We start from the raw sequence: 16,813 nt of genomic DNA, 5'->3' as shown, positions 1-16,813 counted from the left end.
GCTGTGCAGATGAGCGGTGATTTTCACGCATCACTTGTGCGTTGCGTGAAAACCGCAGCATGCTCCATATTGTGCGTTTATCACACAACGCAGGCCCTATAGAAGTGAATGGGGTTGCGTGAAAATCGCAAGCATCCGCAAGCAAGTGCAGATGCTGTGCGATTTTCACGCATGGTTGCTAAGATGACAGCCTATTCACTGTATTATTTTCCCTTATAACATGGTTACAAGGGAAAATAATTACATCTACACAACCTTGAACCCAAACCTGAACTTCAGTGAAGAAGTTCGGGTCTGGGTACCACATTCAGTTTCTGCATCAAATAAAGCTACCTGCGCACTTAAAAGGATTACGAGCGTTTTTTCACTGCAGCACAGATACGACTTTTGGCAGCACCCTAAATTTGTGCATACGTTGTCTGCCTTAGATACATTGTAGATTCGTACGACAGCTGCCTCAGATACCTTAGCAGAATGGTTTTACAGGAAGCACGATGTTCCTCATTTATAGTTTAGTGTGACGATTATGCTTTGTGTCGTTTCAGCTTGCAGAATGTTTTCTCAAAGAAACTCCTCAGTGGAGATAAATACAAGTTTTCGTAAGTATATTGCATCCTGCATGATTAAAGCTGCTCGATCACGAGTCCAAACACTAGCACTAGTGGAGGGGCACAATATCTGTAGTTTTACCAGCAAAGATGGTATGGATTGTCCACCTTTGAACATCATTTTACAGCTCACATATTGGGGATCATTTACTAACATCCCTATGCCAGTTTTTGATGTAAAAAAAAGTTGCAAGACCTTTTTTTTGTGACTTTTTAAATGCCTTGGCAACACTATTTTGTTGCATGGGTGTCTGCACTTTTGGGAGTGGGGGGGCTGGAACATCGCCCCTGGCAAAGTTAGCCTAGAAACAGGAGTAAATGTTGGTGAAAAACTACTCCAGGCACACAGACTGCTGAATTTGAGCCTAATCTATGACCAGGCGTACACCTCCTTATAAAGCTGTAAATGATCTCACTGACTTTGTTTCTATAAGAAAAAGCAGAACTTTGCTGTTCTCTCGGTATCCCCTCAGTGTCTGCATGGAGTTTGTTCAGGTGATTTGTGCAGAGCAGTTTTTGTCATTCACCATATGGTAATCTTACATAGAAAAGTAAACTGTCCCATTATGTAATGGGAGCACGGGTAATCTGTTCGTGGTGTGACTGACAACAAACTTCCTGATTGTTACCAGGAGCAGTCTGCAGAATTCAGATTAATTCTACATAGAAAATATCAAATTGATTTTAAAGGTGGCCACATGACAAACGGGTGCCTCCAGTGTCCCACTGTCTAAATCCAATGGTGTGAGCTGGCCGATCAATGGTACTGCTGCCGAGACAAACTCTCAGATCCTGGGGCCTCTCCTGCAAAGCTCCTATGCAAAAGATGCTTCTGGTACATTAGGTGATATCCTAGAAGTAAAGTTCTCTCCTTCATAATTCTGTCATTTAGGTAGCATGTTGTAGGTTTCTTTCTTTTCCTTTTTCCCCTGATTTGTTTCTCTACCAGAAAGTTTCTGCTTTTATTGTTTAGAATGTCTGAATAAATGTATAACCCTATGTAAGGGAGTGAATGGATGAAGGTTTTGAATGAGTACAGGTTTTGAGAAGACAAATGCTAGACACAAAGAAGTACCACGCTACTGAAGTCCTGTCTGCCATGGTCAGTTACTCTGCAGCATTATACTTATATGCGCTGTGGCCGCCCGGCGCTCCTTATTTTTGTAACTCGTCACAGGTCTGCGCAGCGCAGTGCTTATGCTTATAGCAATGCGCCGTACAGACCTGTGAGTTACAAGTAGAAGACGAACCGGGCGGCCACAGCGCGTATAAGTATAATGCTACTGAGTAACTGACCATGGCAGACAGGACTTCAGTAGCGTCCTGGCTGCCATGGTAACCAATCGGAGCCCCAGCATTACACTGCTGGGACTCCGATCGGAACTGCCGCTGCCACCAATGATGGGGGAGGGGGGGGCGCACTGCCCACCAATGATTTTAATACCAGGGGTGGGGCGGAAGGTCGCACTGCCCACCAGTGCAAACATTGTAGAAACATTCCCGACCTCTGACAGGGAGCTCTCCGCGCAATTAACCCCTCAGGTGCCGCGGATGGCAGTGCCCTGTCAGAGGTGTGTCCCCATCACCATGGCAACACCTCGGGTTTAGAATATACCATCGGATCTGAGTTTTCTCCAATCCGATGGTATATTTTAACTTCAAGCGTCCCCATCACCATGGGAACGCCTCTCCATGCCCAGCTCATCGCCGATCCACTGCTCCGGTAAACAAAGCCATCTCAGCCCTGCTACTTGCCCACTGCAGGGCTAAGCTACTGAACAAACTACCTGCCCGGCGCCCGGAACTGCATGTCCCGGGCGTCGGGTGATACGATATCCACACCCCTGACTACATAAAGGAAGATAAATGTACTGCTCCACCCAGTCAGAGTAGATGTGGTAGTGTTGTACAGGTGGGCTGATGCTATGCGACTGCTCACAGACATTAGAAGTGCTTATTCTTATTAAAAATGCAAAACTGTGGCAGTAAGGGATGTTCATTCAGCTACACGTGAAGCAATTGACAGAATGTACAGAGCACCGTGCTTCTCTTTCCTGCGGAGGGTAGGATCATGCCTAATGCCAGAGATTTTTCAACTTCTTTCTAAAAGTTGTATTTTTATTTTTTTGTAGACCACCTGAACTCCAGTTTTACACCAGTGCCGCAGCTGTGATATTGTTAATCCCAACGTGGATTTTCATGGTGGTAAGTATTGAATACCTGAGAACACACACAAAAACTACTGAACAGTCTTGGGCCTCATGCACACGACCGCAGTCAGCTTTTTCCAGACAAGTCTATCATATGATAATAACAAGGTTGGGCGTCACTCAGTATCGGGCATCAAATAGACAAGGACAAAATTGATGTCTGAAAGTTATCTTATATTTGCAACATGTTATATAAAATTGCACATAAAATACATAAAATACTCTAAAACACACATATAACCTCCTGGGGATCGCTCATATAACCTCCTGGGGATCGCTATGCTGGACCGCTATATAAGTTACCAAAGTCCATATTATTTGAATCAAAAGTCAGGGCGAGCACTCAACACCTGGACCAAAGAAGTGATGAAATTTAAAAGTTTATTAAATCACAATGTAACACGTGTAAATTTCAGCCCTAAAATCTAAAATACATAGTATCAAAAACACACAGAAGGGATAAATAAATAATGACGATTACTGGTGGTCTGAGCAATTATACAGTGAACTTATATAAATATAATCAATTTGTATGGATACATTCAGCCAGGATAGTTGTTAGTAGCCTAGCGTTTCTCTGTCCCATAAGCACTGAAATCAATCAGTGGGTATAATTGATAACTGGGCGCTGTTCCGGCGCTAATGTGGCAGTTAGGCAAGTGAATGAAACAGTTCCTGTTGTTTCTGTAGGCACTTGACTAAAGTGTCCTTAGATGCCAATAATGTCCATTAAGTTGCCATACACTTTGGATGGTATGCCTCAGCGCATACAATGTGCAAGAATAATGTTCCTACCTTCCTCTTGGTGGATCCCGAGGACGTCTCTGTGGACGTATGCGGTAGGTAAGCAGCAAGCCGTAAAGGATAGTTCCGGCGTCTGGATGGTGGCTCCTGTGATGCGCTATTCCCGGATCTCGCGGGATTTCGGACGAAGCATGTATCCTGGACGGCACAAAGTGCTGCTTTACAGATTATGCGCTCGGCGTCCTAGGAATCCAAATTCTTCTGCTTATATTGATCTTTGCATGGCCATGCATATGATGCGGAGTTGTTTCTGTCACAGGTGTGCGCTCACCTGTGACAGAAACAACTCCGCATCATATGCATGGCCATGCAAAGATCAATATAAGCAGAAGAATTTGGATTCCTAGGACGCCGAGCGCATAATCTGTAAAGCAGCACTTTGTGCCGTCCAGGATACATGCTTCGTCCGAAATCCCGCGAGATCCGGGAATAGCGCATCACAGGAGCCACCATCCAGACGCCGGAACTATCCTTTACGGCTTGCTGCTTACCTACCGCATACGTCCACAGAGACGTCCTCGGGATCCACCAAGAGGAAGGTAGGAACATTATTCTTGCACATTGTATGCGCTGAGGCATACCATCCAAAGTGTATGGCAACTTAATGGACATTATTGGCATCTAAGGACACTTTAGTCAAGTGCCTACAGAAACAACAGGAACTGTTTCATTCACTTGCCTAACTGCCACATTAGCGCCGGAACAGCGCCCAGTTATCAATTATACCCACTGATTGATTTCAGTGCTTATGGGACAGAGAAACGCTAGGCTACTAACAACTATCCTGGCTGAATGTATCCATACAAATTGATTATATTTATATAAGTTCACTGTATAATTGCTCAGACCACCAGTAATCGTCATTATTTATTTATCCCTTCTGTGTGTTTTTGATACTATGTATTTTAGATTTTAGGGCTGAAATTTACACGTGTTACATTGTGATTTAATAAACTTTTAAATTTCATCACTTCTTTGGTCCAGGTGTTGAGTGCTCGCCCTGACTTTTGATTCAAACCATATTTATTACTAGAGGAGGGGTGATCCTCTACATTGGGCTAGACGCACCTTATCCAGAACCCCGCCTGAGGTGAGCCACCATCTTTTGAGTTTGCAAAGTCCATATTATATCAATGTCCTTGAAAGTTCATGTAGCGATCAGCAAAGTGGAGAAAAAAGGGTAATTGTATAGTTCACAAGAGGTACTTTACCGCTCCTTCAGGCCGCTTGTTATCAGAAGTGCGACTGCTCTGCTTTGAGCTGTAAGGACCTGTGAGTTCAGTCTTTTACATAGGAAGTTCCCCGTTCACTGGATATTGCTTTAGAGTGTAGTCCGTAGCTTTGACCTTCCAGGACCTTCCTGTGGCGTCCCACGTGGTTTCACTGAATAGGTCAGGTGACTTACAATTTCCAGGCGGGGTTTTCGAACTTGTACAGCGTCCGACCGTAATTCTAAAGATCTTCCTTATATTGTCCCACACTGTCTCTTAGCCATACGCGTTTCGGGGTCGGTCGCCCCTTCCTCAGTGGTACCACTGAGGAAGGGGCGACCGACCCCGAAACGCGGGGTACCTCTTGTGAACTATACAATTACCCTTTTTTCTCCACTTTGCTGATCGCTACATGAACTTTCAAGGACATTGATATAATATGGACTTTGGTAACTTATATAGCGGTCCAGCATAGCGATCCCCAGGAGGTTATATGAGCGATCCCCAGGAGGTTATATGTGTGTTTTAGAGTATTTTATGTGCAATTTTATATAACATGTTGCAAATATAAGATAACTTTCAGACATCAATTTTGTCCTTGTCTATTTGATGCCCGATACTGAGTGACGCCCAACCTTGTTATTATACTGTTCACTTCATCAGCAACAGGGAGTGCTGAGTGGCAGTGCACCTACTCCATTAGTAATTAGTGAGTGAGCCACCAAACTTTACTACTGACCAAAGTCTATCATATGCTTTATCTTTTTGTGGGACAGACATACAGATGCGGAAAGCACACTAATCATCCATGTGCTTTTCGCATCCGTATGTCTGTTCCGCAAAAAGAAATAATCTGTCCGCAATGCGGACAGCGGACTATTTGAAGTCAATGGGTTTACAAAAAAATGCGGATGGCACTCGGACTGCATCTATATTTTGCAGACTGAAAAACGGACACTGTCATGTGCATGGGGGCTTGAATTCAGCTTGTGTGATGATTACCATGCTAGCTGCAATGTCAGTGTTATAAAATGTTGCATAGTTTGGTGTTTATATGCACATAGCTTCCATAGAGCCCACTGCAAAATTTTAGCATTCATAAAGGTATGTTCACAACGTGTTTTATGTTTGTGAACATAGCCATGGGCCCTGTTCATCCTACAGATGTCAAGAGTGTCCTTTTGGCCTCTGTTGGAGTTGTGTATGTTTCATCATACCATTTTAATATGCAGAATTCGTTCTATTGCATTGCTATGAGTGATGATGTACTGTGGTCTCTTATTTCCTGCTGTACTCTGACAGCACCCCTGAGATCACTCCTGACGGGACAGGAAAAACAGGTACGGAGAGGTTAAAAGGCACCTCCCCACACTCCTCCTTCAGTGATTTGCCAAGAACCTCTGAGGCAGAAGTTATGCAAATTATAATAATACTCCCTAAATGTTATTCTTTGGTGCATCTCAGGGGTGCTGTTGTGGAGACAACTAGGAAAAGGTGCAATTACTTTTACCGGTAATTGGGTTTCCTGGAAGTCTCCACGACCGATAGTTTCCCCCATATCTTTTTATAGGTTTAAGTATTATAATTTGCATAGCTTCTGCCTCAGAGGTCCTTGGTAAACCACTGAAGGTGGGTGTTTTTCTTTTTTGTCCCATCAGGATGGGGTGATCACAGGGGTCCTGTCGTGGAGATTTTTCCAAGAAACCCAATTACACTAGAAGTGTATTTGTAGATTTCTCCTCCGTGATGAGCATCTCATTATTTTGCACGCCTGGGTATTGTTACACAAGTATATGGAAATCTACAACTACCTCTACCCACTACTAAGTTCACATCTGCGGTCGAGGTTCTGGACATAAAAACTTTTGCATGCAGCGGTATTTTGTCTGGCAGAATGCACAATAGAAACCTATACCAGAACAGAAGAACTGGAGTGCCGCAAACGTGAACTTCAGTGGTCAGCAACTGATTCTTCTGCCAGAATTGTCATCATACCTGGCTGCTCTTCTGCAGCATTGTGCTTAGAGAAGATTTTGGCTGCCCCTTGGTGGAGTCAGAAGCAGTGGAGTCTGTACCCATGATTCCTTCTTCTAGATCAGGGGTGTCAAACTCAAATTCATCGGGGGCCGCATCAGCAGTTTGGTCACCCTCAAAGGGCCGGAAAACTTAGTTACTTGGCTTGGCCCTTGGGGATCTTGGACGCCACTTCCACACTTTGGCCGGGGGCTCGGTGGAGCTGATGAGGTGGTTTATCCTAATGAGAAAGATTTCATAATAAGTATTTGGAGAAGGTGCAGAGGAATAGCAGAGCAGGGAGAGGCTGGTGCTGCTACTAGGGGGACATACCATGGGGGAGTAATAAAGCCCACCATAATGCCCCCCCCCCCCCCCCCCCTAGAAGTAATAATTCTCCTTATAATGTGACAGTGCAAAAAATACCCCCTTGTAATGCCCCCATTTGAGCTAATGTCCTCATAGTGCCCCCATAATGTGCCAGTATAAAATACCCCTTCTTAGTGTCCCCCGTAGATGACCCCATAGTACTCCTCTCCCCCCTTCCCCATAGTACCCACCATGTGTCCCAGTATAAAATTGTACTGTACAGAGAGCCCATATAAAATACCCCTTCTTTGTGGCCTCAGTAGATGCCCCTATAGTGCCCCCAATCATGTGCCAGTATTAACAGCCCCCCCCCCCCTGTGCCAGTAATAGCAGCCCCCAGTAATAAGAGCCCCTCTGTGCCAGTAATAACAGCCCCCAGTAATAAGAGCCCCTCTGTGCCAGTAATAACAGCCCCCAGTAATAACAGCCCCTCTGTGTCAGTAATAACAGCCCCTCTGTGTCAGTAATAACAGCCCCCAGTAATAAGAGCCCCTCTGTGGCAGTAATAACAGCCCCCAGTAATAACAGCCCCTCTGTGTCAGTAATAACAGCCCCTCTGTGTCAGTAATAACAGCCCCTCTGTGTCAGTAATAACAGCCCCTCTGTGTCAGTAATAACAGCCCCTCTGTGTCAGTAATAACAGCCCCTCTGTGTCAGTAATAACAGCCCCTCTGTGTCAGTAATAACAGCCCCTCTGTGTCAGTAATAACAGCCCCTCTGTGTCAGTAATAACAGCCCCTCTGTGTCAGTAATAACAGCCCCTCTGTGTCAGTAATAACAGCCCCTCTGTGTCAGTAATAACAGCCCCTCTGTGTCAGTGATAACAGCCCCTCTGTGTCAGTGATAACAGCCCCTCTGTGTCAGTGATAACAGCCCCTCTGTGTCAGTGATAACAGCCCCTCTGTGTCAGTGATAACAGCCCCTCTGTGTCAGTGATAACAGCCCCTCTGTGTCAGTGATAACAGCCCCTCTGTGTCAGTGATAACAGCCCCTCTGTGTCAGTGATAACAGCCCCTCTGTGTCAGTGATAACAGCCCCTCTGTGTCAGTGATAACAGCCCCTCTGTGTCAGTGATAACAGCCCCTCTGTGTCAGTGATAACAGCCCCTCTGTGTCAGTGATAACAGCCCCTCTGTGTCAGTGATAACAGCCCCCCCTTTGCCAGTAATAACAAACAGCCCCCCCTTTGCCAGTGATAACAGCCCCCCCCCTTTGCCAGTGATAACAGCCCCCCCTTTGCCAGTGATAACAAACAGCCCCCCCTTTGCCAGTGATAACAAACAGCCCCCCCTTTGCCAGTGATAACAAACAGCCCCCCCTTTGCCAGTGATAACAAACAGCCCCCCCTTTGCCAGTGATAACAAACAGCCCCCCCTTTGCCAGTGATAACAAACAGCCCCCCCTTTGCCAGTGATAACAAACAGCCCCCCCTTTGCCAGTGATAACAAACAGCCCCCCCTTTGCCAGTGATAACAAACAGCCCCCCCTTTGCCAGTGATAACAAACAGCCCCCCCTTTGCCAGTGATAACAAACAGCCCCCCCTTTGCCAGTGATAACAAACAGCCCCCCCCCTTGCCAGTAATAACAAACAGCCCCCCCCCCCTTGCCAGTAATAACAAACAGCCCCCCCCTTGCCAGTAATAACAAACAGCCCCCCCCCTTTGCCAGTAATAACAAACAGCCCCCCCCCTTTGCCAGTAATAACAAACAGCCCCCCCTTTGCCAGTAATAACAAACAGCCCCCCCTTTGCTAGTAATAACAAACAGCCCCCCCCTTGCCAGTAATAACAAACAGCCCCCCCTTTGCCAGTAATAACAAACAGCCCCCCCTTTGCCAGTAATAACAAACAGCCCCCCCCTTGCCAGTAATAACAAACAGCCCCCCCCCCCCTTGCCAGTAATAACAGCCCCCGCCAGTAAAAGTATTGTACATAATAAAAAAAAACAAAAAAAAAAACACATACTTACCTCCATGTCAGTAATGCGATGCAGGCCTCTTCTGGCCTGTGTCCCACCCTGTATGGCTCAGGCAGTGCGATGGCGTCATCGCGTCGGCTGCGTCGGCCTCTGATAGGCTGCCAGCCTAGTGCCTGCAGCCTATCAGAGGAAGGGAAAGGGACACGCCTCTCCCTCCCCTACCGCAGCACAGGCAGTTATCTGTATCGCTGTCCTGAGGACGGCGATACAGATGACTGGAGATGAGCGCTTCCACAATGGAAGCGCTCATCTCCCTGTGCCCAGCCGCCGCCGCCAGCTCGCTCGCTGCGCGGGCCACATGACGAGGTCTGGCGGGCCGGATTCGGCCCGCGGTCCTTGTGTTTGACACCCGTGTTCTAGATTTTAGATACTGAGTAGAATGCAAAAGACAAAATGTTAGACTAAATACTCAGTGATCATTTCTCTGCATCTGCTTAATACAGGACACACCTTTGACTGGGAACAGTGGGAGAAAATTCAGCTACAGCTGGGACGTTATTGTGTTGCTTCTTATTGATGGAGTCTTATTCCATTTACAAAGCGTCACAGCCTATGCACTAATGGGGAAGATATCACCTGTAACATTCAGGTATTGAATTGAATATATTGTGTGTTTTTATGCAAATGCCTATGAACATGACAGAAGCAGAAGTGAACTGATAATACAGGCTGGCCATTGCCATTGCACCTAGAGACTCGGCTCTCCCTGCCACTGCTGCGCCCTCTCCACTTGGATTGACGGGGCCAGGCAGTGAAAACATCAAACCTGGACCTGTCAATCAAAGTGCAGAGGGTGTGGCAGTTGCAAGGAGAGGTAGGCTTTTAGGTGTAATGGCAACGCCCCCGTTGCTCCTAGAGGCTCATTTGCATATATTAAACATCGTTTTTTCTCAGCAATGCGGGCACATGAGAACATGAGACCAACACAGATGCCTTCAGCTGCCAAGTTCACATGTAACAGGTCAGCCAGTGTCATGGGTACAAATCTGCTGACAGATGTCCTTTATAATGAACAGATATGTGATTGACAATAGTGGTTACCAAACCAGCAGAGAATGACTATTGTTACTAATGTTATTAGAGGAGTGCAGATACAAATGGCAGAAAATTACATACAGAAACACAATCCATAAGGAGAAGAGAGCGCCACCACCTCAATCATCAAATACATAACTACTGCGAATATGTGGTGAAAACATATAAACTTTTCAGGATTATTGTCAAGTTAGTAAATAATATGGGCAACACATTGGCTTTTTGGTTCTTTTTGTCATGTGGGAAATCTCCAGACACACATGCCAAATGTTCTCATAATCCCCCAAAAAAAGACTAGATTTTTGTGTTAGTTTTTTTGTTTATGAACTCACAACAAACTAACAATTTACAAGTAAATAATTTATAACCACTTACAACAAATTAATTGATTAACATGTAAGTGGCCTGTTTGGTACCACCGCTTGTCTGCGGCTTTTCTAGTCCTACTTGTTTATTCATGTGGAGCCCTTTTGTTTTCTATTTCCTCTTGTTTTGCTGGTAGCCTTCTAAATTAGCTGATTTAATACATAAACAGCTTATCTAGGAGGAAGAAGGAAAGAAAGAACGAAGAGAAAACATAAAAAAATTAAATTAAATGGGCCCAAAGCAAAATAGGGGCTCAGCGGATTTTTTAGGGGTAAAATCAGTCCCCAGATCTCTTGAAGTGGTAAAAATAGACCAGTTCTTAAACTCGTCAAAGATTGCTACCAGAGCAGGACAAAAAGGGTTGCAGGATACTAGCTCCAAAGGAAATAATAATTCTGCAGTTATGGAGGAGGAAGTAATAAAAGAACCTGCTCAGCCTCAGGGGATATGGAGGATGGAGAATTATCTAATGTTGATTCATCCCAGTTCAAAGAAATATTGCTGGCAGTGAAGCAAAATGGGGAATTAATACAGGACATCTCAATCCAGCTTTTATCAATTCAGACTTATGTAGTCTTGATAAGGGAGGACTTAAGATTTGCGATAGTTAATATTGTGGAGAACCTCTTGGGTGTTCTACAGAATTAATTTAAGTTATCAAAACCTGAGATCTCTACCTTTTTAAAGATGGATTTTGACACCCTTAGGAAAAAAATGGTGGACCTGGAGGACAGGTCGAGGAGATGCAATATGCGAATTTTTGGCCTCTTTCACACGGGCGTTGCGTGTGAGGGCCGGACAAGATGCGGGTGTGTTGCAGGAAAATGCGCGAGTTCAAAGCGTTTTAATGCGTTTTGCACGCGCGTGAGAAAAATTGTCATGTTTGGTACCTAGACCCGAACCCAGACTTCACAGAAGTTCGGGTTTGGGTTAGGTGTTGTGTAGATTTTATTATTTTCCCTTATAACATGGTTATAAGGGAAAATAATAGCATTCTTAATACAGAATGCTAAGTAAATTAGGGATGGAGGGGTTAAAAAAATAAAATAAAAAATTAAACTCCCCTCATCCACTTGTTCGCGCAGCCCGACTTGTCTTCTTTCTTTTTCTTTGAGGACCTGGGAGAAAAAGGACCTTTTGGTGACGACATTGCGCTGATCACATGGTCCATCACCACGGTGATGGACCATGTGACGGACCATGTGATGAGCGCAGTGATCTCACCAAAGGTCCTTTTTCTCCCAGGTCCTCAAAGAAGAAGAAAGAAGACAAGCGGGCTGCGCGAACAAGTGGATGAGGTGAGTTTAATTTTATTTTTTTAACCCCTCCATCCCTAATTTACTTCACATTCTGTATTAAGAAAACTATTATTTTCCCTTATAACCATGTTATAAGGGAAAATAATAAAGATCGGGTCCCGATAGTCTCCTAGCAACCATGCGTGAAAATCGCACCGCATCCACACTTGCTTGCGATTTTCACGCAGCCTCATTCACTTCTATGGGGCCTGCGTTGCGTGAAAAACGCACAATATAGAGTTTGCTGCGATTATCAAGCAACGCACAAGTGATGCGTGAAAATCACCACTCATGTGCACAGCCCCATAGAAATGAATGGGTCCGGATTCAGTGCGGGTGCAATGCGTTCATCTCACGCATTGCACCCGCGCGAAATTCTCGCCCGTGTGAAAGGGGCCTTAGGGTGCCGAGGATAAAAAATTTTAATCCATTTCTACAAATGTTGATTTCGGAGAAGTTTGGAAAAGAACATTTTTTCCCATTGTTTTTAGTGGAAAGGGCTCACCGGGTCCCCGAAGGTAAACAAATCCCACGGTCACTTCTGGTTATGATAATGGAAATAGACTGGCTTTCTTTCCAGACTTTTCCAAAGAGGTCCAAGAAAGGAGACGTTCATTCATTGCGGTTAAAAAGTGTCTACAAGAAAAGAATATTAACCCTTTGGCTACCGGAGTTTTTTAGTTTTTTTTTTTAGTTTTTGCGTTTTTTCATTTTTCTTTTTTATCTTCCGTGAGCCATAACTTTTTTTATTTTTCCGGTCACATAGCTGTATGAGGGCTTATTTTTTGCCGGACAAGTTGTACTTTCTAATGCCACCATTAATTATGGCATAAAATGTAGTGGGAAGCGGGGAAAAAATTCCAAATGGGGTCGAATTGGGGAAAAAAAAAACGCAATCCCTCGACCGTTTTACGGGTTTTATTCCCATGGCATTTCGTTTATGGCAAAACTGACCCATGCCCTTCATTCTCTGGGTCATTACGATTACAACGATACCCCATCCCATATGTATAGATTCTTTATGTCTATATAGTGTAAAAATAAATCTAAACTTTGAGAATTTTATTTTCATTTTTTATATCACCATATTCTGACCCCCATAACTTTTTTTATACTGAGCTGTTTAGGGGCTCATTTTTTGCATATCAATCTGTACTTTTAATTGATACCATTTTAGAGTATGGGTGACTTTTTGATCACATTTTATTAGATTTTTTGGGGTAAGAGAAGCAATGAAAAAAATGGCACATCGCCCATTTTGACCCTTTTTACTGCTTACAGTATTCAGCGCAATTGCCTATGCCCGGATTGGACACACGGGGCATCGGCAGGAAGCCCGAGCTTCCGTACATGTACGGTGCTGGTAGCGAAAGGGTTAAGTACTCATTTGTTTATCCAGCTAAACTTCGGATCATCTTTGAGGATCAAACTCATTTTTTGATGCCTCGGATCTTGCTATGGATTGGCTTGATCGGAATAATATCTGATTAACCATCTTGTTTGGTAGTAATGGTGGGGCTGGGTAGCTGTGAGAGGGAGAGGGATGGTGATAGTTGAGAGATCTGTTGCAAAATGTGGCATTTCAATTGGATTGGGGAGTTAGGGGTGGGTTGTGATGCGTCTCATAGGATAGGGGGAAGGATGAAGGGTTTGTTAAAAAAAAAAATCCATGGGGCGTGGCCTAACTACCGATGTAGAGTCGCATGGCGCAGAGCTCCTGGAAAGTATCCTGCTATTAATCGTTTGCCCATCTCCTACCTGGCCTTGGGGACGACAGGCAATATCTAGAAGCCTCCCTGGATACTGTGGAGCACTTCGGTCACATTATGACCCGGCAAAAGCAGAGGGAGAAGGAGTGCAGGGACGGCGGCACAGATACTCTGTCTAAGCAAGATGGCGCCGCGCACGCCACCAAACTGTCTGATGTGGCGGTGAGGCTGGGAAAGTTTGCCCGCACCCCGGCCGCTGCAGCGAATGATCCGGAGCCTGAAGCTTTGGTATCCGGTGATGTGAGAGGAGCGGAGCCCCTGGAGGCAGCCTCCTATGCATCTGTTGTACGGCAAAAGGTGGGTCCGGAGTTGCCGCCAGAAGTGGAGCCCATTTCTGAGCCTACTATTGCGGATGTATATAAAATGGTGGCACAATGCAGCACAGCCCTCACATCCCTGAATACTAACATGGGAGGCCTCAAGGAGGAAGTCTTACTAATAAGACAAGACATGCGACAATTTAAGGAGAGAGCGGGGGAATTGGAGGGTCGCGTTAGCGACATGGAAGACCAGATGCCGCCTGTTAAGAGAGACTTACAGCGTGTCATACATAATGTGTCCTTGCTAATATCAAAATCTGATGATTTGGAAAATCGTCTGCGAAGGAACAATGTGCGCTTTATTGGGATTCCTGAGCGTACTGAGGGTTCGGACCCAGTTTCATTTATGGAGAAATGGCTGGTGGACATTATTGGCAAAGAAAAGTTGTCCCTGCTTTTTGCAATAGAAAGGGCTCATAGGGTGCCATTTCGACCTCCGCCTCTGGGGGCGCCCCCAAGACCTCTCCTGATTAACGTCTTGCACTACAGAGACCGAGACGCCATTCTTAAAGCTGCCAGAGACATCCCTGACATCCGTATTGATGACAACCGGATTCATATGTTCCCGGATTTTTCTGCAGAAATACAGAAACGGAGGGCGAAATTTTTGGACGTAAAGAAACGTCTGAGATTATTACAGTGGCCTTATTCCATGTTGTACCCGGCAAAACTTCGGGTGGTGGCGAATGGATCCACACGTATGTTTGATGATCCGGTTGAGGCGTGCCAATGGCTGGACACACATGAAAAAGATCGGCATGGCAACAATACCTGAAGAGATGGTGATATCTTTGATGGAACTGTTCTTATTTTTGTGTCTGCTGATTGACACCCCGCAGTGCCGGACACAGTTATGTGGAAATCTGTTGTGTTTTTCTAAGGAGGGAGGTTTTATATCCTGATTTATTGTCTGTTTTTTTCCACATTATATGGGTTATTATGAGGTAGGGTAGGAGGATGGGCAGACTGTCCTCGTGTATATCCAGGTTGACGCACCTATACTCAATAGGAAACTGCTCTTTTACCTGTATTTCTATTATTAACCCATGGCGGTTAGGTTCACTTTATATATGTATGGTGTACCCCGGTTTATCAAGTTTATAACTTGCTGAATGTTTAAGAAAGTTGGGGAGGGGGGTTTAGGGGGGCAGGCTCTATCTTTAAAGTTGCTTCTAGTGGGAGGTTCTCGTGGGGCTGTCGGCACCGACTTCTATGTATGCTTATGAGTAGTCACGATGTCTTCTGTTAATATAGTAGCCTGGAATGTGAGAGGAATGTCGCAGACGCCTAAACGTGCAGCCATCTTCCATGCTCTAAAGCATGTACAGCCAGCTATTATGTGTTTATCTGAAACCCATTTGTCTGCTGATAGGATGCATTTGGCACATAAAGCATGGTTGGGATGTGAATTTCATTCCACACATTCCACACATGCCCGAGGTGTTAGCATTTTAGTGCATAGATCTATACAGTTTGTTGTCCATGAATCATATATTGATGAAGATGGGAGATTTATATGTTTAGATTGTCATATCTTCCAGTTCAGGGTTGTTTTAGTGGCGGTGTATGTCCCCCCCCCCCCCCCCCCCCCCCCCCCCCATATTCAGCTGAAGTTATGAGGCTGATTATTACTTTTACATCTAAATTCCCATTAGTCCCTACATTGATTGTAGGCGATTTTAATATATATCTTAATGGCTCCTTGGATAAATTCCATAGTGGGCTGGGAACATGCTCTGCTGCTCCTACTTCTCTGGCGAGATTGATATCGGAAGTGGATCTCTGACATTTGGAGAACCATAAACCCTGAACAGCGTCAATATTAATGCTACTCGACGTCGCATGGTTCCCTGTCCAGAATAGATTAAGCAATTGGATCCCTATCCTTAGTAACCCTGACAAAGGGAATCTCATACTTACCTCGTAGTTTATCTGACCATTCTCAATTATTGATTACCTTGGAAGTGGGTAAACATGAATTGGAGGGCCTGAATGGATTCTCTAGGTGGAATGATAAAGGAATATGGAACTTAGGTCATATCTATTCGGGTGGGATTCTAAAACAATATCAGCAACTATGTTCTGAATTTGGGTTACCCTCTTCACAATTCTATAGGTACTTGCAACTCAGGCATGCGTTGGATGCTCAATCCAAAGTAGCTCCGATAGTGTTTGCATCTAATCATACACTGAGCACAGTGGTAGCTGCTGGATCAGTAAAAGGAGCGATCTCTGTAGTGTATCAGAATTTATTGGAGGATTTTCTTAAAGGACACCCATTGAAAAGCAGACATCACTGGGAAAGGGATCTAGGTAAGCTCACGGATGAACAATGGTCAGAGGCAATAGAACTTACCCCTACATTGTCTCTTAGGCTACTTTCACACCTGCGTTAGGTGCGGATCCGTCTGGTATCTGCACAGACGGATCCGCACCTATAATGCAAACGCTTCGATCCGTTCAGAACGGATCCGTTTGCATTACCATGAACAAAAAAAAATTTTTTATTTTTTTTTTGTTCATGATAATGCAAACGGATCCGTTTTGACTTTGCATTGAAAGTCAATGGGGGACGGATCCGTTTGAAAATTGAGCCATACTGTGTCATCTTCAAACGGATCCGTCCCCATTGACTTACATTGTAAGTCTGGATGGATCCGTTTGCCTCCGCACGGCCAGGCGGAAACCCGAACGCTGCAAGCTGCGTTCAGGTGTCCGCCTGCTGAGCGGAGGACAAACTGTGCCAGACTGATGCATTCTGAGCGGATCCGCATCCACTTTGAATGCATTAGGACTGGACGGATCCGTTCGGGGCCGCTTGTGAGCCCCTTCA

The 16,813-nt window shown here is 45.0% G+C and overlaps 1 protein-coding gene across 4 annotated transcripts in view; it reads left to right on the top strand.

Annotated features, from left to right (window-relative positions):
- The window catches only part of LOC120997890 (solute carrier family 35 member E2A-like), a 116,839-nt gene that overhangs the window by 79,375 nt on the left and 20,651 nt on the right, over window positions 1-16,813 (top strand). For all 4 annotated transcript variants that reach the window (XM_040428247.1, XM_040428253.1, XM_040428270.1 and 1 more), the window contains exons 6-8: window positions 546-599; window positions 2,741-2,813; window positions 9,636-9,781. In XM_040428247.1, the coding sequence (XP_040284181.1) occupies window positions 546-599; window positions 2,741-2,813; window positions 9,636-9,781 (273 nt within the window). The remainder of the gene's footprint in view (window positions 1-545; window positions 600-2,740; window positions 2,814-9,635; window positions 9,782-16,813) is intronic.

Source organism: Bufo bufo, chromosome 1, assembly GCF_905171765.1.
Source record: "Bufo bufo chromosome 1, aBufBuf1.1, whole genome shotgun sequence".
NCBI lineage: Eukaryota > Metazoa > Chordata > Amphibia > Anura > Bufonidae > Bufo > Bufo bufo.
The sequence above is the reverse complement of the archived record's forward strand: the minus strand, read 5'-3'. Positions and strand labels throughout refer to the sequence as shown.